This window comes from Pararge aegeria, chromosome 3, assembly GCF_905163445.1.
Source record: "Pararge aegeria chromosome 3, ilParAegt1.1, whole genome shotgun sequence".
In the NCBI taxonomy this organism is placed as follows: domain Eukaryota; kingdom Metazoa; phylum Arthropoda; class Insecta; order Lepidoptera; family Nymphalidae; genus Pararge; species Pararge aegeria.
The window spans coordinates 17,366,863-17,388,034 of record NC_053182.1 but is presented as its reverse complement, the minus strand read 5'-3'; the positions used below and the strand labels follow the sequence as shown (position 1 = coordinate 17,388,034).

The 21,172-nt window shown below is 36.1% G+C and overlaps 1 protein-coding gene and 1 non-coding gene across 2 annotated transcripts in view; both read right to left on the bottom strand.

The window, feature by feature from the left end:
- Positions 1–988: 988 nt before the first annotated feature.
- The window catches only part of LOC120637480, a 160,652-nt gene continuing 140,468 nt past the window's right edge, over positions 989–21,172 (bottom strand). The window contains exon 9 of the mRNA XM_039909344.1: positions 989–6,546. Within this exon, the coding sequence (XP_039765278.1) occupies positions 6,465–6,546 (82 nt within the window). The 3' untranslated portion in view covers positions 989–6,464. The remainder of the gene's footprint in view (positions 6,547–21,172) is intronic.
- LOC120637499 lies at positions 18,842–18,960 on the bottom strand. The gene has a single exon (XR_005659438.1). It is a non-coding gene; the product is annotated as a 5S ribosomal RNA (ribosomal RNA).

Below are 21,172 nucleotides of genomic sequence, written 5' to 3'. Positions count from 1 at the left end.
CAACTAACGACATTCATCGCGTTAAGTCTAATCAAATCAGTTTTTTTAATGCACAAAAACCAATTCCACTTTCATGATGAATGTCATTTCATGATTTCATGTCATTCGTCATCATCTTTTAGCTTTTATCTGCCATTTTCTTTTATTTATCCACTTTGTATTGTGTGTTATTATGTATGTATACAACGTGTAACCGAAATTCTCTTCGTGTATAAAGATATCATTCACTCCTGTAAAAATATTAAACCAAAAGAAGCATAGGTATTTATTCTTCCATGCAAACTAGTTCAAAACATTCTAAAATAAAATGTAAATCCGATGTTGTAGTCAAATAAACAACATTTTTAGTTGCATTTCCTGCATAAGAAACTTTATTTTTTGATGAATGAATGAATGACATTGAATTTGGAAAAAACTATCAGTCTGAAATAAAATATTTTATTTGTTGTTTGTATTAAATTTGTGCATATAATCAGGCAAACATAAAATACGTGGAACAGCGTCAGAATTTTATTTTTATTTAGCTTTTGATTCACTCCATAAATAGACAATAAGGATCGTATTACAGAGTGCCGGCATGTCCATCTATCTAGTTAGAGCTGCCAAAAGTCATGCATAATTGATATCATAAAAGCCCATTTGGATTTGCTATTGCTCGCCCAGGTAGAGTTATAAATAAATTGTTAGGTATTTACCTTTATTAATATAAAATAACTGCTTAGTTGGTGTAGGTAGTGGTTAGCATGTTCAACACGAAGTCCTGGATTTGAATCCCGGATCGGGCAGTTATAGCTATCTAGCACTCGAGCAAGAATTGTATACGAACGTATTACGAGTATACCTGCACGAGGAAACGAGCCAGATCGCATTCATTCTCCGAAATCGCCTGTGAAATGTCACTTGCAAAGGATTGCCTCGTGGAGCCCTTAACAGAAGGCCAGCTCCAGTTAAGCGATTAACGATTATTATCGAAATAAAACTTCAAAACTAAAGATAGTGCCTTTATTCATTATATAATCTATACAGACTCCGCCAAATACATACAAAAACATTAACAATTTCGAGACGAAACCGAAGGACTTAGCTAGTTACAACTAAGAAGCATGACCAGTAATTAATTGACGTAATTAAATTAGGGCAGTTACCACATGTGCGACTACAATCAGAAAATATCGACATATATAACTCAAGAGTAATCAATATACTATTTATCAGTTCTTACTTAACATCTAGGAAATCTAATTAGCAGGGTCCCCGCAGACTAAATAATAGTTTAGCCTCGATATGAGACAAAACAAATCGTAAAACTCCGTTAATTTACGTACGATTCTTAAACCAGGAAATTCAATTAACCAGTTAATCAGCTGTTTTCTTGTGTAAGCGTTGACCGGGTTGATTGACCAATTTTCTTCGATCTCGCAGATAGCAGCTAAGGAGAGAACAAACGGGGTGCGATCTTTCAAAATTTTCTTGACCACAGGTAAACCGTTTCAAGCAGTTTAAACTTATTATCATAGGTATCAAGATATAGTACGTTACTTATTGCGCACACTCGATATTCATTTCTTGGTTTAGGCATGATAAAGAATACTTATTATTCGTTATTTCAAACTTTCGGTGAAGTATCATTCGGACTTATCTATTTTGAGGTTAGATTTTTACTACTTATTTGTAAAGTTTTAGTCTTCAGTCTACGGGTTCCGAAGGTCAGATACTCTAAAGTTAACTTCTAAGTATTAGATTTTGAACTGGAATTTCAACAGTTCTTAATTATTATGATCTATAAACGTATTAAATTAGGATTTACAGGTCACAGATATTAAAAGAGCACAGAGTAAAGAATATCTATACAAGTATGTTGACGCGAATACTGATTACGATAATATCCAAGGCATACATTTAGCGGACATACTCGTACATGTCACCTACAAGTGAAGCAAGGAATTTTGACAGCGACAAAGTGATGATGGCAAAGGCATCGCAGTGATTCCTGACTGACTGACATTGGACCTCTATTAAGCTGGCTGCATCTTGTTAGATTGTATCTGTAAGAAAACTTCCAGACGCACGCTCCGCACCGCCTAATATCAGAACTGTTAACTCCAATAATTTCAAGCCTCTAAAACGCTCTATAATAAAGCAAATTTTTGCTGGTTTGTGGGTTTTAGTGAATACGCGACTTGGGTAATTTTACGTGGGCGTACTTTCAACAATGATCAGAAGCTGACCTACGAATTGCGATCAAGCCAACTTCTGATAGCCCGTTTTATGTGGAAAATACTACACACATAGATAGCTAACTTCTGTAGTAGATATGGCAGAAAATGCGTAATAAATTGAAATTTGTTTACTTATTCATGCGATGGAGATGTAAATACACAGTTATTTTAGGATTTTACCGAATAACTTGTGTGTTCATAACTTTTTAATTCGAAAACCACGAGAGGGCAAAATTCAATGAGATGTTATTTCCTTTAGAGAGCGTCTATCCAACCAGTACTTATTTGTAATCTTATATTTGCACTTACTAACACTTCTGTAAATGTTAGCATGATTATGTCGTGCATGATAAACGCTGATTAAAAGAGAAACATTACAATCAGTAAAATAATTGTGAAATGAGATGTAAAAAAGTTCAAAATTCATTGTTTTAACCGATACAAGGTCCGCCGCTGGACGTAAATCCTTTGTAATGTAGTAGGTTTTCATACTTCTCGGTCTCGTGCTGCTTATATCGTACAACTCCTTGATTCGTATCGTCTGTCAAATTAGTATTGAGTCTCCCAACGAGGTGCTATCTTGGTAAGGGTTTGCCACTCCAGCACCTTAGAACCTTAACCCTAATCGGTAAACCTCTCAATTCCATGTTAGGTTGGAAATCGTTGAGATTTGATTAAAACCAAGAACCAAGAACCAATTCTTGGTTCTTTGCTACGAATACGAAACGCCCGCCCTTTCTGATTTGATCACGGAGAGATAGGCCACGCCATATCTTCCTTCTTCACCCGCTGAGTGACTGAGATTTTATGCTCCGACCCTGTTTCGAAGTCATTCACAGTTTGATATTGCTAATGATTGCATCAGTGGGTCAGTTTTTGACTTCAGCACGTCTAGCACGGGCAGAAGACATTTCCTCCATGGAGACAAAATTAATATCACCTCCCTGATTTCTACACTACACTCCGAGCGTCAGCACACGGTTGAAATAATATCCAAATATTTCCACCCGTGTTATGTTCTCTTTTTCCTTGTTCCCATGTTTTGGCAGGAGATCAAGTAAATTTTATCCCCTGTCGGTGGATATAATCGGAGATATTATTTTTGGGTCCTGCTTATTCTAGCCGTGCTGATGTATACTTACTTGGAAATAACATCTCACTGGTAATCACGTCAAATATTCGTACGGACCCCAAAGTTTTGTTTTGTTTGTTTGTGCTAATCATCACATTTGTATTCCGCGTTACACATGTTTTATGGACATTTTTGAAAGGGTTGGTATCAAGGGCGGAAACTCATCGTTGTTGGTACGACAAAGTGACATTTGATTTAAATACACGTCGCGTGTAATCCGTCGACACTCTTATCGATTGTTATTACATTTCCATCTTAATTGAGAAAATTGTATAATATTCAAACGAAACCATAATTTATTCTAAGTTTTAAAGGTATGTTTATAAACATTATTGAAAAAAAAGAAATTTTGCTGAATCCGATTTTGATTCCTTATTTAAATATTTATAGACACGGTCAGTACTTTATCGGCATACATTGACAGCCGATCTTTCCGATCTAGAAATTCTAGATTATATTCAAAATTATCGACTTCTACACTATAATGATATAAAAAAAATACATTGCAGTTTTGAAAACGCTTTTTCTTTTGCTGGAGTGAGTGGCCGGAAAAGCGGTTGATACCGCTTCCACACCGTGTCGCACCATCGCTGTAGGGGTATTCTTAAATCAAATTATTCATTATTTTCTTCACATTTTTCTACTTCTATTACTTTTCTTTTTGTATGAATTGTAGGTGACAGTAAGACAGATTGACATAATTATAGACACTAAAACTGGATCAACGTTGTAAGACGACAAAAATACTTTAGACACGAATATAGACACATGAAGGATGGTTCTAGTATTTTCCGTTAAATAGTGCTCTAAGATATCGCTGAAAATATAAGTTCATACTGAAATTAAAGTCGATCTTTGGTAATGTATTGGTAAATGACAAAGAATAGTTAGGCCATTTAATACACATTAGTGTCTATTTGTGTCATGATGTATCAGAAGGACGACAGGAGCTGACAATTGTATAAAAAAGCGTGCATTAAACCCTTATCATTAGGTCTAGCGTAACCGTTATGCTTTTCATATCATCATCGTCATCATATCAAACCATCACCGGCCCACTGCTGGGCACAAGTATCCCACACATGAAAAAAGGTAGGCCGAAGGTCACTTGATGTTTTCCTTCACAGTTGAAGCAAGGGATATTTTAATTGCATAAAACGCACGTAACTTAGAAATCTTAGTAGTGTGTGCTGAAACTCGACCTTGTGACCATCAGCTGGGGCGTTAGCCTTATGTACAAAGTAAAGGAAATTTTCCACCTAGGGTCACGTAGTTCAGAGGGCGTTGGAGCCCCAATTTTCTGCATTGCTTTGGTATTTTACTTTAAGATAGACAGACGACATAAAATGAGTACCAGGGAGCCAGATACAAGTGGAACAATACCATGATAAGTGCGAATCCCTATGCCCAGCAGTTTACAGTCATCAGGTGCGAAAAGACAAAAGACACTAAAGTGAATACGGCTTAAGTCTACATAAGCAAGCTACATCTACCTAAATGGAATCTCGATTTACACTTTTTACCAACAACTGTTTTTCTTAATTATCTTTTAAATTAATAATCTCCTAGGTATTATACAATTATCAAATAACCTAATTAAAAATTAAAATAAAAAAAAACACAGATCTGAATTTCCACATATGTGTATTTTAAATTAGTATTTCAAGAGTACTAAAAAAAATGGTAACATTAAAAAAATGCTGATTTATATACGTACACAAATCTTATGTTACACTAAATGCCAAATAGCTGTTACATTGTGCTGTCAAGCACTACGGTTAGCCCCACGTTTATTTACAAGATTTTGTGATTTTAAGTAGGTACAGTTTCACCCAAAATATGAATGGTCTAATATATGCTATTAAATCATTCGAAACGAGACTACCAATTTTACAAAGTTACGATAGTATTATTTTTGGTGTATCTGATTCGATTATTGTTGCTTATGGTAAACTGCTATCGAACTTATATTTTAGGTTTTACTGTATACAGGCAAAAGCACAAGTGTGTCTTTGCTGCTACGTTGGCCACTTTCCGCAGCTTACTAGTACGGTGTGATTATACACGATAATTAGGTTTAGAAACATGAAATAGGGTAACAACTTACCGCATTTCTATAAAGTTTTTGTCACCTGTCGTGCCATTATAAGCTGTCGATTGAATAAGGCTCCGCCGGAGAGACTATAATCGATTTTGCTGTTAGCAGGTACAACCGTTTGCGGTAGATAACCGTACTGCAATAGTATTAAGGCGCTACTCAAACATATATCCTCATTGTTAGTGACATGGTACTCAACCATAAAAGTGTGGTTGCATAGTCCAGTTATTCCTTGGCACTGCTACCAGGTTACTTCCACTGGACACCAAAACATAAGTATAGGGGAGACTTTTGGAAGACTATAATGTATGGAAAACAATTTATGTAGCCTGTGTATGTCTACTTTCGATTGGCCTGTGTCTATTGTAAACAACTGGACACCAAAGTGTCTTTATATGAAACGATTATTTTTTTTATGAATTATACGACACTAAAATATTCAAAGCTGTTTGCCAGTTGCAGTGTCCATGTCGCAACAAAAAGTGCCTTCTTTGGGAGATGGCGATCACAAAAATTAAACCTGTTTGTATAACTTTATTTTCCGAAACGGTAAGTATATTTATTACTGTAAATTCATAATTACGCTTTGTATTGTTGAATAATAAAATAATAAACCATTTTTACAGCGCTTTAGATCTGTCACTTTAGTTATAGCTCAGTAAATTTAGTATAAGATTTGAAAGCTCGCAATCGTAAAGGCGTTTTGAAGAATTGAAACACTAAACTTATAGTAAAAACTCATTTTAGAGTCGCAATTTCCATTCCTCTGATACTGGAGCAGCTTAAGCGAATCGCAGATTTCAAATAAATCAATATATAGAAAAACTTACAGTGTTTCTATGCTCAAAACGACAATATGAATGTTCAAATCTTATGCTAGGGATACCGGATTTGTGTAAAAAATAATCAGCACTGTTCACTTGTGAAGTGTTTGAAGATACATCATGCTCCTAGTGTTTAAGCTTCATTGATGGGGGTGACAGCTTCACCGATTGGGGTTACTTAACATAGGCAGCTAGACCGCATTGCCCGCGCTGTGGATTCCGTTCGCGTTCAGAGGTATTGTGTTGAATTCGTCCTCAAGGTCATCGGTTTTCCTGTGAACAAAAACATTGGTATAAAAAACAGATATAGCTAGTTTTCTGTGTTCCTGGTACAAACTAGAACAATGCAACTCGTCACTACTAGTATGGCGTCCTAGTCTAATTACTTATCACGTTTTTAGGTAATAATTGAATAACCAAGCAGCCATATGGCGTACGATGATTATGGTAAAAGAGCCCATAGGCTATAAACAGATCAACACTTCTAAGGCCACCAAGGGAAGCGTACTGCAAAGTGCCGACCTGTGATGAATCTGAGGCGTAGGTTTTAAGCCTAATGTGCTGGAACACAACAATGCTGCTTTGCTGCGGAAATAAGCATGGCGGTAGTACTTCCACGGGCGAGCTCTGTCACGAAAAGCATCATGTCTCATCACTCATCTCACTCATCAGCTTTGAGTAGTAGTAGACTATTACTCAAAGCTGATACAGTTTAAGATAGTAGCGGCTATGTACCTACTGGAATGCCAAATCACTTGGGAGCACGTCTTTGTTGGTAGAATGATATAAATCCACGACCAAAGTCAGGCAGCATACCAAAATCATTTATTTTCCCTAGATAAAAAGTCTAATTTACCCTCCGACTACTTAGTAAATTATACATCACGACCATTCGATGCACCATTGCATAATAATTATAAAGTTTGAAATTAACAGGATATGAAGAAACTTGACTATCAAAATTCTTATTTTTCATGCAATGAACTCCGAACAGCTTTCAAGCATCCTCGTAAACGGTTCATACATTGAAATTCTTGTCATCAAATTAAGCGTCTATCATATTAGGCTTTACATTTTTTAGTATGGAGCTGGGCTTACCTATTGTTTTTTTTTTCAATAGTGCCGAATAATAAATAATAACTGCTTACGTAGCATTTTAAGAAATAATTTTATATACGAACAACTCTTCTATAACGCCCGGTCCGTCCTACAATTTAGGATAAGATTGTTTAACATTTTTTAGATTGTTGATTCGTTTTCGCATTACCAAACCGTCGGTAGGCTTTTAACTTTAATGTTAGTTATATTTAAATTTTTATTATTTACAGAGATCGCAATTAGTAAGACAGAGCTATTAAATATGAATTATTATTCCCATTATAAAAATATCGACGCTGAACTGTTGTCATAATTATTGTTTTTATAATTTTTAGCTATTGATTCTCTTTAACTAACGTGACCAAGTTAGTGTTACTTTGCGCTATTAAAAAAAAAAAAAGAAATTGTATGACCAGAAGGTCGCACAAGATAGTCAAGCGTTACTGCAGATACATTTATTTATCGTTCTCCTCACGATACCTGTCGCATTTAATTCTTGAAAAGTGGAATTCTATCAGTGTAAGAAAACGCAACGCACAAACAAAACAAAATTTATATTTTTAATCCCTGATAATACAGCCAAAAAAGTAGCACGTTAGTTCCTCAAGTAGAGTTAATTGACGAGGGTCCTATTTCATTAGGAGGAAGATCTTTGAATAAAATTGAGACTTAAAAATCGTACATCAAGTCCCATGAACATTGCAAAGAGCCCGACAAAGCTAGATAGTTTTTTTTTACAAAGGCAATCGTACTCCATCCCGTCCGTGCAACATATGGGTAATAAATATATAAAAAGTGTCAGCTCGTATAGAGGATAAGACTACGAAACCAATTTAATAACAGCATGGAGTGTAGCAGGGAGATATAATCTCCCCGTAGCTATTTACTTTTGCTTTGGAAGACGTATTAAATTTACGGGATGGGAACGGACTTGGCATCAACTAGTAAATCACTTAACTTCGCTTTGCAGATGATGTATATATTTATGATACGAGAGACCATTTAGATGATGATGATTGTGAAATAAGGGGGTTATCACGCTTTCCGAGTCACAATGATGTGGACAAATTTCTGATAAAACTGTAAATTTTTAAGCTAACGCGGGAACCACACCTATCTACTCTTTACCCGTAGACAAACATGTCATTAAACCATCATTTTAACGATAAAAGTAAGCCACGTGTGTATTATGCAAATAAATATCAATTCTATTCTATTTAATGTTATGCCAATATAAATCTCTGAGACGAGTGACATAAACACTGTGAAAGAGTAACATTAAATACATTGGGATAAAAGATTTTCTCGCTAAAATATAATTAGCCGTAATGGAGCCCGGGCCTTTGATGTTAATCTGCCTTCGGGATCTCTTTAAGCTGGTTCACAAATGATGTAATTACCTAAGCTTTTAATAATACATTGAAATAATGCTGCTTGGAGACAAATTCGTAACGTTTTAATGCCAAAAGTGAAAAGAGACGTAACAAATTAAAATTTAGTTCTAAGGCACAGTTCGGTTTTAGGCCAGAACTATCTACGGAGAGTGCTATACTGTGCCTCAAGCAGACTGTGCGGTACGGATACGGATCGAAAAACGCCAGTGTATGCGTGTTTTCTGGATCTGTCCAAAGCTTTTGATCTCGTGTCATATAAAATCCTTTGGCAGAAGTTAAGAAAGGAAACTTGTCTAAGACCTGAGCTAATCTCACTTTTTGAGTTCTGGTATGGTCACCAAATTAACAGAGTTAGATGGGGTAACGCTCTAAGTGACCCTTACAAGCTGGATTGTGGGGTGAGACAGGGGGGGCTTTCGTCACCAAGGCTTTTTAACCTGTATGTCAATCGGCTGATAGAAGAGCTCAGCAGAGCTGGGGTCGGGTGTTCTGTGGACGGCGTAACCATGAACAACTTTAGTTATGCAGACGATATGGTTCTGTTGAGCCCCTCGGTCAGTGGTTTGAGAGGGTTACTTAAGATCTGCGAGGACTATGCGAAGGTTAATGGGCTCAGCTACAACTCCAAAAAAAGTGAAGTTATTGTTTTTAGGGGAAATAACAAACCGATAAATTTTAAACCATGTATACAATTAGGTGGAACCCCCCTGAAACAGGTAGCTGAGTTCAAATATCTAGGGCATATAGTAACCGAACGCCTGGGTGACGACAGCGACATGGAACGTGAGCGCCGGGCGCTGTCAGTTCGAGGCAATATGTTGGCTCGCAGATTTGCACGATGTACGACGCAGGTAAAGATAACCCTGTTTAGAGCCTACTCTCAATCTTTCTACACGTGCAGTCTGTGGACGAACTACACGCAGCGAGCCTACAGCGCCCTGCGTATTCAATATAACAATGTGTTGAGGGCGGTGCTGAGGAAGCCGCGTTCGCGTGGACGATTTCTTCGCGATCATGCGTAGGCGTGCGGCGTCTATGTTGTGCAGGCTTGTGAGCAGTACCAACACCCTCCTTAACACATGGGCCAATAAGCTGGATAGCCCCCTCTGGAGGTGCTGGAATGGTGCACACACGGGCTATAGGAGGGCCACACCCAGAGCCTGGTTTGTTGGGCCGGTATAGTTTAGGATTTAAGTTGTCTAACATAGGATAGTGGTTTTGTATTGTTACTAACATTATATTTATTTATTTTAATATTTGTTTCGTGTTTAATTATTAGTATTTTATTAATTTTAATTATTTTTATTATTATTATTATTATTATTATTATTATTATTGTTAATTTAATTTGTGCTTCATTTTATGTTATTTTTAAAAACTGTTAAGTGCACACTATATGGGCTATGCCTGAAATAAAATTTTATTATTATTATTATTATTATTATTAAACAATGAACCTTAAGCTGCTCGACAACCTATTCAACAACTTGAAATCTGAAAATCTGAACGCCATCTTTGATCGCGTATGGCACAATGCACTTCTTTCGAAAGCGTTGATAACCTAGGTTCATTAACGATTATAACAAACCCATATCTGACAAAGCATGATTCTACGTTATGTGCTTTTGAAAACCTTTAAAGAATAGAAACAAACGTACAAAGGGTTTTTCACTCACTTAGTTTCTTTACGTTGCAGTGTGCTCGACGTTTAATTGGCTTTTCTATAGCACTTAGTCAAAGGATTCTTTTTTTATTTTTAAACTTGTCTACCTTTTTCCGTTGTATAGAGCTTTTCTTGTGTTTGCTTTTCAGTAGTACCTATTAGAACCTTTTTGTGGCAGAGTTTGTGTACGGTTAGATTATAATTTATGATACAAAACATTTCATATTTCATTTCTTTTTTGATTAAATTATTCCATCTATCAATTTTACATGCTACACGACTGGGAATATAACGCATCAAAATAGTACGACATTGTCGGCATTATATTTTACCGGAAAAATTATCGTCCTAAATTAGACAAAGCATAGTTGTGTTTATACTGCCTCTTTGGTCATGTTTGACATCGAATTATAATGAAATGAAAGTGCGCCATTTACTTTCTTTTTATTTTCCTGGGACTGTCTCCGTACTTGGTTAGCCTGAATCATCCGTTGTACTTGTGCACCATGTACAATCTGGTAACCAATAGTCATTGTCTAAATGTTGCTTCGTAGAAGGCCGCTCCGATCTCAAAGTCTTACAAGATAGAAAAGTATTTGAGATTGTAAACTGTAAAATGATGTTAAAAGCCAACTCTTCTCGGTAGAATCTGCCTTCCGAATTGGTGGTAGGGTCAATACAAACAACTGACTTGCCGCATATAAACTAAGCTTACTTGAAATATATTAATTTTGAATTTGAAATCGTAAAATCGTAGTTATCTTACGCGCAAACGAGTACTCAGCCCGCGTGATCCTGGCTGCGATTCTCGAGTCTCAGTAAAATTCTCACTACCAGTCCGGAGTTTGGAATTGGGCATTCCCTCTGTATTTAGGTTCATTCATTAAGATTGCACAAGTAGACATAGCTAGAAAATCTCTCACTAGGCAACCTTTAGTCAGCTGGCGATTGAATGCCTATTGGGAGGTCAACTAACACCGCCACTAAATTACTATAATTAATTGCGACTATCTGACAGTAAATAAAGTGAAGTAACGCAACAATACCACAAGGCACAGTTAGAGTTGGGACAATGAGTAAAGTTTCGAACTCGAAGCTCTTTTGTGCACTACTAACTAAATAAAGTTGCGTCCACACTCCGACAAATAAAGTTCTCTTTTAACTTTGAGCAGTCTACTGTATACCAAAATGCTCATATAATTATCTTCCTACAACTCAAACAGTCAATGTCATAGTCACTATCATTTACCGGCCCATTACAGAAGTCCACTCGGAATTAGAAGTTTAGGCCGTAGTCCACATGTTCACACGACCTTGGGGGTTGCAGGTGTGCAAACAGGTACATTTTACCGTTAAATAAAGTTATTTAAAAATGTTTAAGAACGCACGTGTCTCCGTAAAGTTAGAGATCGAAATTGGTTCCTTCCCCCGAAAGATATCTAACCCACTAAGCAATCGCCGCTTTTAACACAGAGTAAATTAATGGGAAGCTACAATTTGGATTCGAGATTCCTGTCATTTTCCCGTAGGTGTGTTTTTATGGAACTAAGCGAACTTTTTAAAGAACCAAATGTCGTCAAATGTCCTCAAAACTATTAAACTGTTAAGAATGCAATGGGCAGGGCATGTGCAACGCATGGAAGGCACGAGAGCCCCAAAGAGGTTGTTGGAGGGTACATTGGACGGGCGTAGAGGCCGAAGACGACCTAGGGGTCGGTGGATAATGGAAAGAAGCAGCTTCTGACCGCCTCAAATGGAGAAACATTCTCTGATGATGATGTGTTTTATGGGTTTAATTGACGAACCATGCAGATGACCCTCCAGATGGTAAGGCGTAATCCATCGCCTATAGGCAGAGCAACGCTTTGCACGTGCTGCAAAGTGCCGCATGTGTCCATCAACCTGAAGGTGTTATGTGCCTGTAATTAAACTGGCAACCTCGAACTTCAGATACGTAGGTCCATCGCAATGCTGCTTGGCGACAACTATGCTTTAATTCGAGATTACTGTTATTTGCTTTTGCTGTCCTGAACCGCATACATTCTACTACGCTCGACTGTAATTCTGCAACTATAAAGTTTAGTAGGTCCCTTATAAACTATAAGCATCAAAGCCACTAGTGTAAGTTAACATCTTAGTAAACGTGATCACGGAATTACGTTTGTACGTTCAGAGCTCTCTAGCGTAACTTATCAAGTTAACAAACTTAACTTTGGAGTAACGTAAATGAAGGCAAAATGTAACGTAAAAAAAATTGTTGTTACGAGTTATAGTTATACTACATATGAAGATGAACTAGACTAGACTAAAATATATGTTTTGAAACGAAATTTCATGGGAGATTAGTTATTTATTTATCAATTCATATCACCACCAATGGAATCACATGTAGTACATTGAGATATGGTAATAGTCTAAGGTATTAAAAACACATCTTAATAACTATTCAAGTCGACGCTAAATGAAGATGGACACTATAACACGAAAAGAAAATGTAATAAAGAAAAAAATTAAAGGAGAAACTAAATAAACAAAATTATATAATATTTATTATATATTATTATTAGAATTATAGAAATAAATTTTAAAATACGAAACCCAAGTTTTATTAAAGGGGTAGGAGTCACATCGCTTATTGTATGTAAAGGCGCGTCGCGCGTCGCGGGAGAGCAACACTGAAATAACCAAAGATATGTAATTCGTTGAAAATAGCATTCTTAAGTACCTATAACTGTCGCTAACTTTTATTATTTACTAGCTGTTGCCCGCGACTTCGTCTGCGTTTGATTTTGTCTTTTGATGTGGCATTAAATTTAGTTGTAGTTCTAAAAAAAATTAAAGTATTCAGTATCGCTAAGCCTTAAATGAGGGGTTTGCTGCTGTCCTCTGAGGAGTTCTGTCCTCTATCTCAAACCTCAGTTTGGGCAAAATTAAACATTATTATAACCTCTTTAGTACAAAAAAAAAATTAAATCGGTTATAATTTGTCGGAGTTATAGTGTAAAATCGGCAAACACTTTTATCCCCTCTCCTAAAGGAACCGAGCTAAATGTCGAAATAAAAAGTATCCTATATTACTTCTAATACTTCCAAGAATATGTGTACAAAGTTTCATGAGGATCGGTTAATAAGTTTTTTCGTGAAAGCGTAACAAACAAACTTACATTGACATTTATAATATTAGTAGGGATTAGTAGGGATTAAAGTTCGTGTAGTTATTCTATCAAATACTCTACATCTGCGCTACTAACTACATAGGGGCAATAAGATTAGTCTTCGTGGAAATGTAAAGCATACGATTTGGGTGGAATATACTTTAGGCTAAGCACAAACAATAGGTTGTCGCAAGCGATTGCTGTTCGGACAACTCCATTGTACGTACACGTCTTAAGACGAAAATGTATGGAAATTGTACACAGGATAATATACCTTCTCTACCCAATAACATGAGGCTGGGCAGCCTTAACTACCTCGGTGGGCTAGTTGTTAGCATATTCAAGTTTTCAACATATAACTAGATTCTCGATTCGAGTCCCGGGTGGGGCCAAGAATTGCTAGGGAAGTCGTATATTTACTATTATATTTATTACACATAATGATAATTTTTAAAAGCCCAACGTTGGAGTAGTGCCGTGGGTTCACGCTAAGAGCTTAAACCCACCACCCTACAACTTCATGAACGACGAGGTTTATACGTACTAAGCAGTGAGAAATTAAAAGCCTGAAAAATATGATGATGGAACATTTGTTAACATTGGTCCAGGTACTTCAAAATATATTCTCCGCATGCAGAAGTTTCTAGAAAATACTTCAATAAACACGGCGTCTGCAGTTGCAATACGTTACAGTGCATCAAGTAAAGTTATGCAAAAGAATCTAACAAAAATACATATTTTATTCCACACAAACTTTTCACACACTTTTTCTACAAAATGTTTTTGAATTCATTTTAAATCTGATGTACGAGTATTATGCTAAACTATTTAAAAATACTGGCAACATTTTACTTCAGCTACATTCTCATCTACAATAGCTAGGTGGTCTACAACGGGCTTAGTGAATTCGGAGGAAAGCTTAAAGCAGACGGGTCTTTTGTGTTTCGTATGTCCATCCGACTAGTTATTGTTGGATGAACTGGTTCTGATAGACATTAAAATGATAACTATAAAGCAAGCAGATTTTAAAAACGATGTGATTTCTCATAACACGGCTCCATATGTTTACTCATCATTATTGCCCTTGGCCTGCCCTACCGTTAACCAACGAGGTGACTGTATTTCTGTCACGTAAAACTTGTGTACCTTCAAAAGTGAACAGGCAGTTTCTAGCCAGGCACGCTCCAATCTCATAGCTTTATATCAGCCTGATGGGATTAGGCATGATTGTCGCCGAGCTATCGCATATTAGTAATAAAAAAAACCTTCCCTCACCCTAGTAAAGTTGTATTATAAAGTTATATTATAAATATTGTTTTATTTTTATAATAAATATTTATTTAAGTAATGAAATATTTTTATATGCACCAACTTATTATTTTCTGTATTTGTTTTCTTCGCCATTGGTTGCCTGGAAGACATCGCTATGAAGCGATAAGGCCGCCAGATTGTATACGATGTTTTGTTATATTTTTCTTCCTCTATGTACTTTTTGTGGTGTGCAATAAAAGTATATTCATTCATTCATTCATTCATTCATTCATTCATTCATGTTATCTTACACAACACATCCTTATCCTTAACTCACTCTTGTCCTACTCTTACCATAAACTTACCCTACGATGAGCACTGATTTACATTTAATTGTGCAAGACAAGTACTTAGCATTAAGAAGGACTTTGCGATAGTGCTAGTCGCATGTTTAATACCACGGAGATTTGTCATGTAGGTATATGGAAATGAAACTTAATTTATGTTCAATTGGTGTCAACCCGCGTAAACTAAAGGTCGTAAAGTAATGTTATATTGGTCACCTAAATCTGCTTTATTGGCTTAACTATTAGTTACATATATTTTCTTACAGATTTTTTGTAGGTACTTTAGTCATGTAGGATATATTTTTTATGAAAAACTAATTGTTTTCTCAGCGCTTGCTAAATAATGAATTATATAAGCAATATTTTGCTACTTTGGGTTACATATCCTATTGCACTTTTCTCAAAGATCTCTAATTTTTTTTTAAATATGCATATTTTTCTTCCCTATAATTTAATTTTCTATTGGTTATTAATTGTTGAAAATGGACCAGAAATTTCAGAGCCTATTCGGTACTAACAAAACCATTTATACAGCATCTATTATTATTATTACTCTTCATTTGTACACCACATGATGTAAAAGAGTTATACACGAGAAAAGGAAACATAAAAATAGAAACATACTACAAAAGACGGCCTTATCGCTAAGTAGCGATCTTTGGCAGGCAACATTGGAATTAGGAAAAAAAAGACAACTAGTTATCGGATAAAGAAAACAATTGTTTATTGTTTTGCACTATTATACATAATCTTTAGGGAAATCATATATATATATATATTTTTAATGTTACTTATTTGTTTCAACTTTAATTTTATCTTTACTTTTTGTTTAATTTAATTCTAAGTTCTGCACACATACTGTGGGTTGTAGCTTAGAACAAAACTTGTTATTACTTATATTTATATTTAGATCTACTTTTAGTTATTACCTGTTTTGTGTGCCTAATAACAATAAACAATAAAATTGTGAATAGTGTAATGTCAAGATCGTATTGGGTTTTGGTAATGCAACGATACTGTAGTCGTATGCGACAACGTATTGTTTGTGCTCAGCCTAACGTATATAACCACACAAATTGCAACCTTTGGATTTATGCAGAGACTAATCAAACTTCATCTAGATTTCTAAATAACATAGATGTAAAGCATTTCAGAAAGGAAAGTTTTTTTAAATTTAAATATAATGAATTTAAAAAACCCCGGACTTTTTAAACATTGTACATTATTCTACTCAAGCCCATTTATTTGATACCCATATTGAGGTAGTTTTATTTTGTGGTGGCAGCCATCTTAGATTTGAAATTTGTTATAGTGTAACCCATAGTTGTGAAAAACTTGGACCGATTTTGATCAAACATAGCTAAGAACACTCCCGCCTAATTCACCTTACAAACAAAACAAAAACAAAGTCTAAATCGGTACATCCGTTCGGGAAACAAGACGCCACAGACGGACAGGCACGTCCAAAATTTTAACACGTTTTTTACCATCACAAATTGTTAACTAATCGGTGTGAAAGATTTTTTTTATTCCGCTACAAGTTATCCCTTGACTGCAATCTCACCTGTGGTAAGTCAGATGATGCAGTCTAAGATGGCAGCGGGCTAACCTGTTAGGGTGTATGTTAGTCATACCCCTAATCAGTTCCACATCACACCAGAACACTTAGCGGCACGTGTTTGCCGGTAGGGTGGTAACTAGCTAATGATATTATATATTTGATGTGATATATAGAATACTTGATGTGTCTATATTTTGTAAAGCGAATAATTGTAGGTTATGCTAGCTTTATCAGTGTTGTTTCTACCATACTTCCTACATACGAAATTGGTGGCTATGAACTGATTAATGTAACTCTCACACGGATACGTACAAAGGTTCTTCGGTCTCTAGTTAAGCAAGGACGAAGATGGCCATTAGACAAGCGGTTCCCCTGGTGACATTCTAAATAAAAACAATACAACAGTTAACATAGTATTATAATGAATGCCAGAGCAGTATGCAGATTAACTTGGATATATACAAACGAAATAACAAAACTACCGGGAATAAAACCAGGGACCTCTTAGACATGTGAATTTCCACAGCGCCCGCCATTGCGCCAGGGAGGCACGGATTATATTATATTAAAAGATTATATATATTCTATTTTAAGAATATTATGGACAACTCTAAGGCATTCCAGATTCCTTACGATATTTGCCTTTACCGTTGAAGCAAGTCATATGATTAATAACTTAAAGAAAAAAAGAGAGAATTCAAAAATTATAAATTCTAAAAATTAAAATTTACTCCCGCCTGGGATTGTACCTGGGCTCTTCCACTTCTTACCACAGCGCTGCGCCAGGAAGGTTGCCATAAAAGGTCTAAGCTAAAAGCTGAACAAAAATAATAAATAAACAAAGACCTATGTCGGTAGCAAAAAATCAATAAAAGCAGTTTACTAGACGTATTTTCCAAGCCCAAACAAATGCCCTGGCCACAAATCAAAGCTAATGGAGCTACTTCCTGTGACGTGTGCTAACTGCCACCAGCGAGCCACTTCGTAGGCGACGCGACCTGGCTAAATATAGACTTAAAATTGTTGTTGTAGCAAATTTCATTGAACCAGCTAGCATTTTGCCAAGAGTAAATTGAGATTTTTATTCAAAGTCAAATATTTCTTTATTCAAATAGGCACATAGATGGCATTTTTGGTGTGTTGATTATATACAAAATGTGTGCATAGCAGTTAGTAGTGATGGGGATAACTACAATCCTAAACTTAAAACTAAAGCTAAAGCTAGCCAGCCAAGGGTTCCAAACAAGAAGAAGCCCACAACAAACTTAGCCCGGTGTTCTTTTTGTCACCATCTCACATTGTCATTAGAAAATATTTAAGAAGCAACCCGGTTAGAGCAATTGTTCACACCCATGCTTTTTTATCGTTTACGTAATCCTTTATACTATAATAGGACTTTTCTATAAGCTTTCGCTTAATACAAACTTTGAACTTTTTTAGTGACATTCCCAAGATATCGAATGAATGAATGAATGAATATCAACCGGTAATTTATTGTATAATTGTAAACAATTTCCTTTAAATTAAAATAAATATTGCAGCGGTGATAGCGCATTGGGCACGAGCTTGACTTCCCTTACGGGGGCCCGGGTTCGAATCCCAACACGCACCTCTAACTTTTCTAAGTTATGTGCGTTTTAAGTCATTCAAATATCACTTGCTCCAACGGCGAATGAAAACATCGTAACGAAACCTGCATGCCTGAGAGTTCTACATAATGGGCTCAAAGGTGTTTGGATATCACCAATCCGCAATAGGCCAGACTGGTGGGAGGACGTGCTATGTAGTGGGCTGGTAATGGGTTATGTGATAATGTGATGATGAAATTAAGATTGAAAAGAAAACGTGAACATTCTTTAACTATACAACCGCTTTGTAATGTTTATTTCTGGGTCAAAGTCAAAAAGTTTCCATGCAAAAGAAGTTTTCACTAAGTGAGAGCCTGCATTGCTGAACTTTTCTAATATTCTTAATGCAAGATTGGTTCGCTCGCAATCGAGGACTCGTTTTCGAGTATAAAAATATTTGAACATCACAGTAAAATATCCATATAATTGACTTCCTTATTTATTTTATATTCTATTCAAAACAATGCAAAAAGCCAACATCACGCGGTGTTCCCAGGCGGTCACCCATCCAAGTACTGACCGCGCACAATGTTGCTTAACTTCGGTGATCGGACGAGAACCGGTGTATTCAACATGGTATGGACGTTAGCGACTGCTGCATTGAATTACACAATTACAATGTGAAAATCTGTCAGATAATATAAATACCCATCAATGATAGCGTTCAACGTTTAACGCAACCTTGTTGGAAGTTTCACTTCAAAAACCACAAGTAACTAACACGTACATTCCAAAGCTAAACACATTATATTCGAATTGGATTCCATCCAGCGCGGGTGAAAAGTATATGGGAAAAATCAAGCAGCTGGTCGTACTTTCCGAAACCTAACAAATGGCTACAGATCAACGCTAATGGAGTCACTTCCTGTGACGAGAGCTAACTGCCACCAACAAGCCACTTCGCAAGCGCGACCTGGCTAAATATAGATTCAAAAATTTGTTGCAGCATGTTACATTGATGTAGTTTTTGCTTGATTTATCAGTTTCCAGCCCATCTTTGAATGTAATCACGCTATTCCGTTGCTCCGTTGCTGCTTAAAATAAATGCAAACCGATAAATAAACTTTTATTTTAAAATAATAAAAGGTACAAGAATATTTGTGTGAAATGGGTACGAGACAACTCTGGATATAAAGTACTACCTTACTTTACCTTATAGGAATGTTTTAACAAAATACCTTGCCAAATATTAGAAATTTGATTATATTTTTAATATAGTAAATAACATGCTATATTAATGTTATAATACTACAACAAGTAGTACATATTGACACGCCTATTCTGCAAAGAAGCTTGTTGGTTGTAGATATCACAGGTCACAGGGAGTGGCCCCCATTAGTGTTGATTTGTGTTAGCCATGCTTTTTTATGAAAGTGTTGATATGGGACATTTAAAAAACCTATAAAAGCAAAGGTCAACTTATTCCATGTAATTTTTATACTGGTCAACTGGTGCTATTAGTGAACTTTTATAATCTTGAAATAAAAATGAACTCAACAATTACAGATATATTTCAATCAGACCAACTCTTAGTAAGATTGTGAATAAAATTTGATAAATCAAGTTTCATATTTTCCTGTCGATATGTACAAATCAATATCGTTCGTTTATAAATAGTGCTAGGATCCCGTAACTAAGGAAAGTCCACATTGTATATTTCCTCAAATATAGAGAACACTTCAACGAAATCGCTTGCTGTAACTCAAATGTTTGATCAATATTGTTGTATTTTGTTATATCATGCGACACAGCTTGGTTTCCTAAGGCTTGTCTCGTTGGATATAATTTGGTTGCTCGAATCGTTAGAAAAGGGCGGGCGTCGGCAACTTCGAAGACTGTTCACGAGTGTAGATTGCAATTGGTTCGTCGCAATTTCGACGATAAGTATTTTTTAATAAATCAGGTAGATACTAAATAAAATAATCGTGTCTATATATTTATTTATTTGGGATAGAGGATATTTCTGTCTATTGTGAATACTACCACATCTGCTCAAGGTTACCATGTCTTGGGAAGACACTATATCTGGTGTAATGAAAAGATAAAGCATTACAAATGTGTTAAATGGGCGATGCGACGGTGCGCCCATAGATGATTCTGGTGTTGAAAATGGTTCATCCGATTTAGAACTATAATGCCTCAAACAGACGCACAGAGTTGAGGGTTGAGGAGGATAAGTTTAACATGTGTAATATTAAACTTATCCTCCTCTACCCTTAACCCTCTTTCAGCGTAGGACACTTCCTAAACAAAGGAAACAGTGGAGTAACCCTATCCGTAACTCACGAAAGCCTAGATTGTATATTTCCTCAAACATGAACATTTCAACAAAATTGTTTGCCGTAGCTAATTCGAAGTTCGATCAATATTCGTCTACTTTGCAAATGGATATCGACACGCTTTGTTATGAACGTCACGCTGCGAACACAGGCAGCACGTGACTCACGAAACCAAATACGATACTGATCAATCTCCTATGGCGACTCTTGTTATGCTTCAGACAAAGCATCTTATCACCCGACTGCCTTAGATGTGGGCTTCTGCAGCTCGTTTAGAGTTTGATTACTAGGTAGTCTACTCTTAGTTAATTATCTTGTCAGTTTTGTCTTGCTGCTTATATTTCCTCAGACATGAACATTTCAAAGAAATTGTCTGCAGTCGGTAATTCAAAGTTTGATAAATATTCGTCTACTTCGCAAATGGATATCGACACGGTAGTACGTCACGTTGCATATAACAGCACCAAATAACTCACAAAAGAGGAGGTCTAACTGATCAATGTACCTTAGCCTCTGACACTAG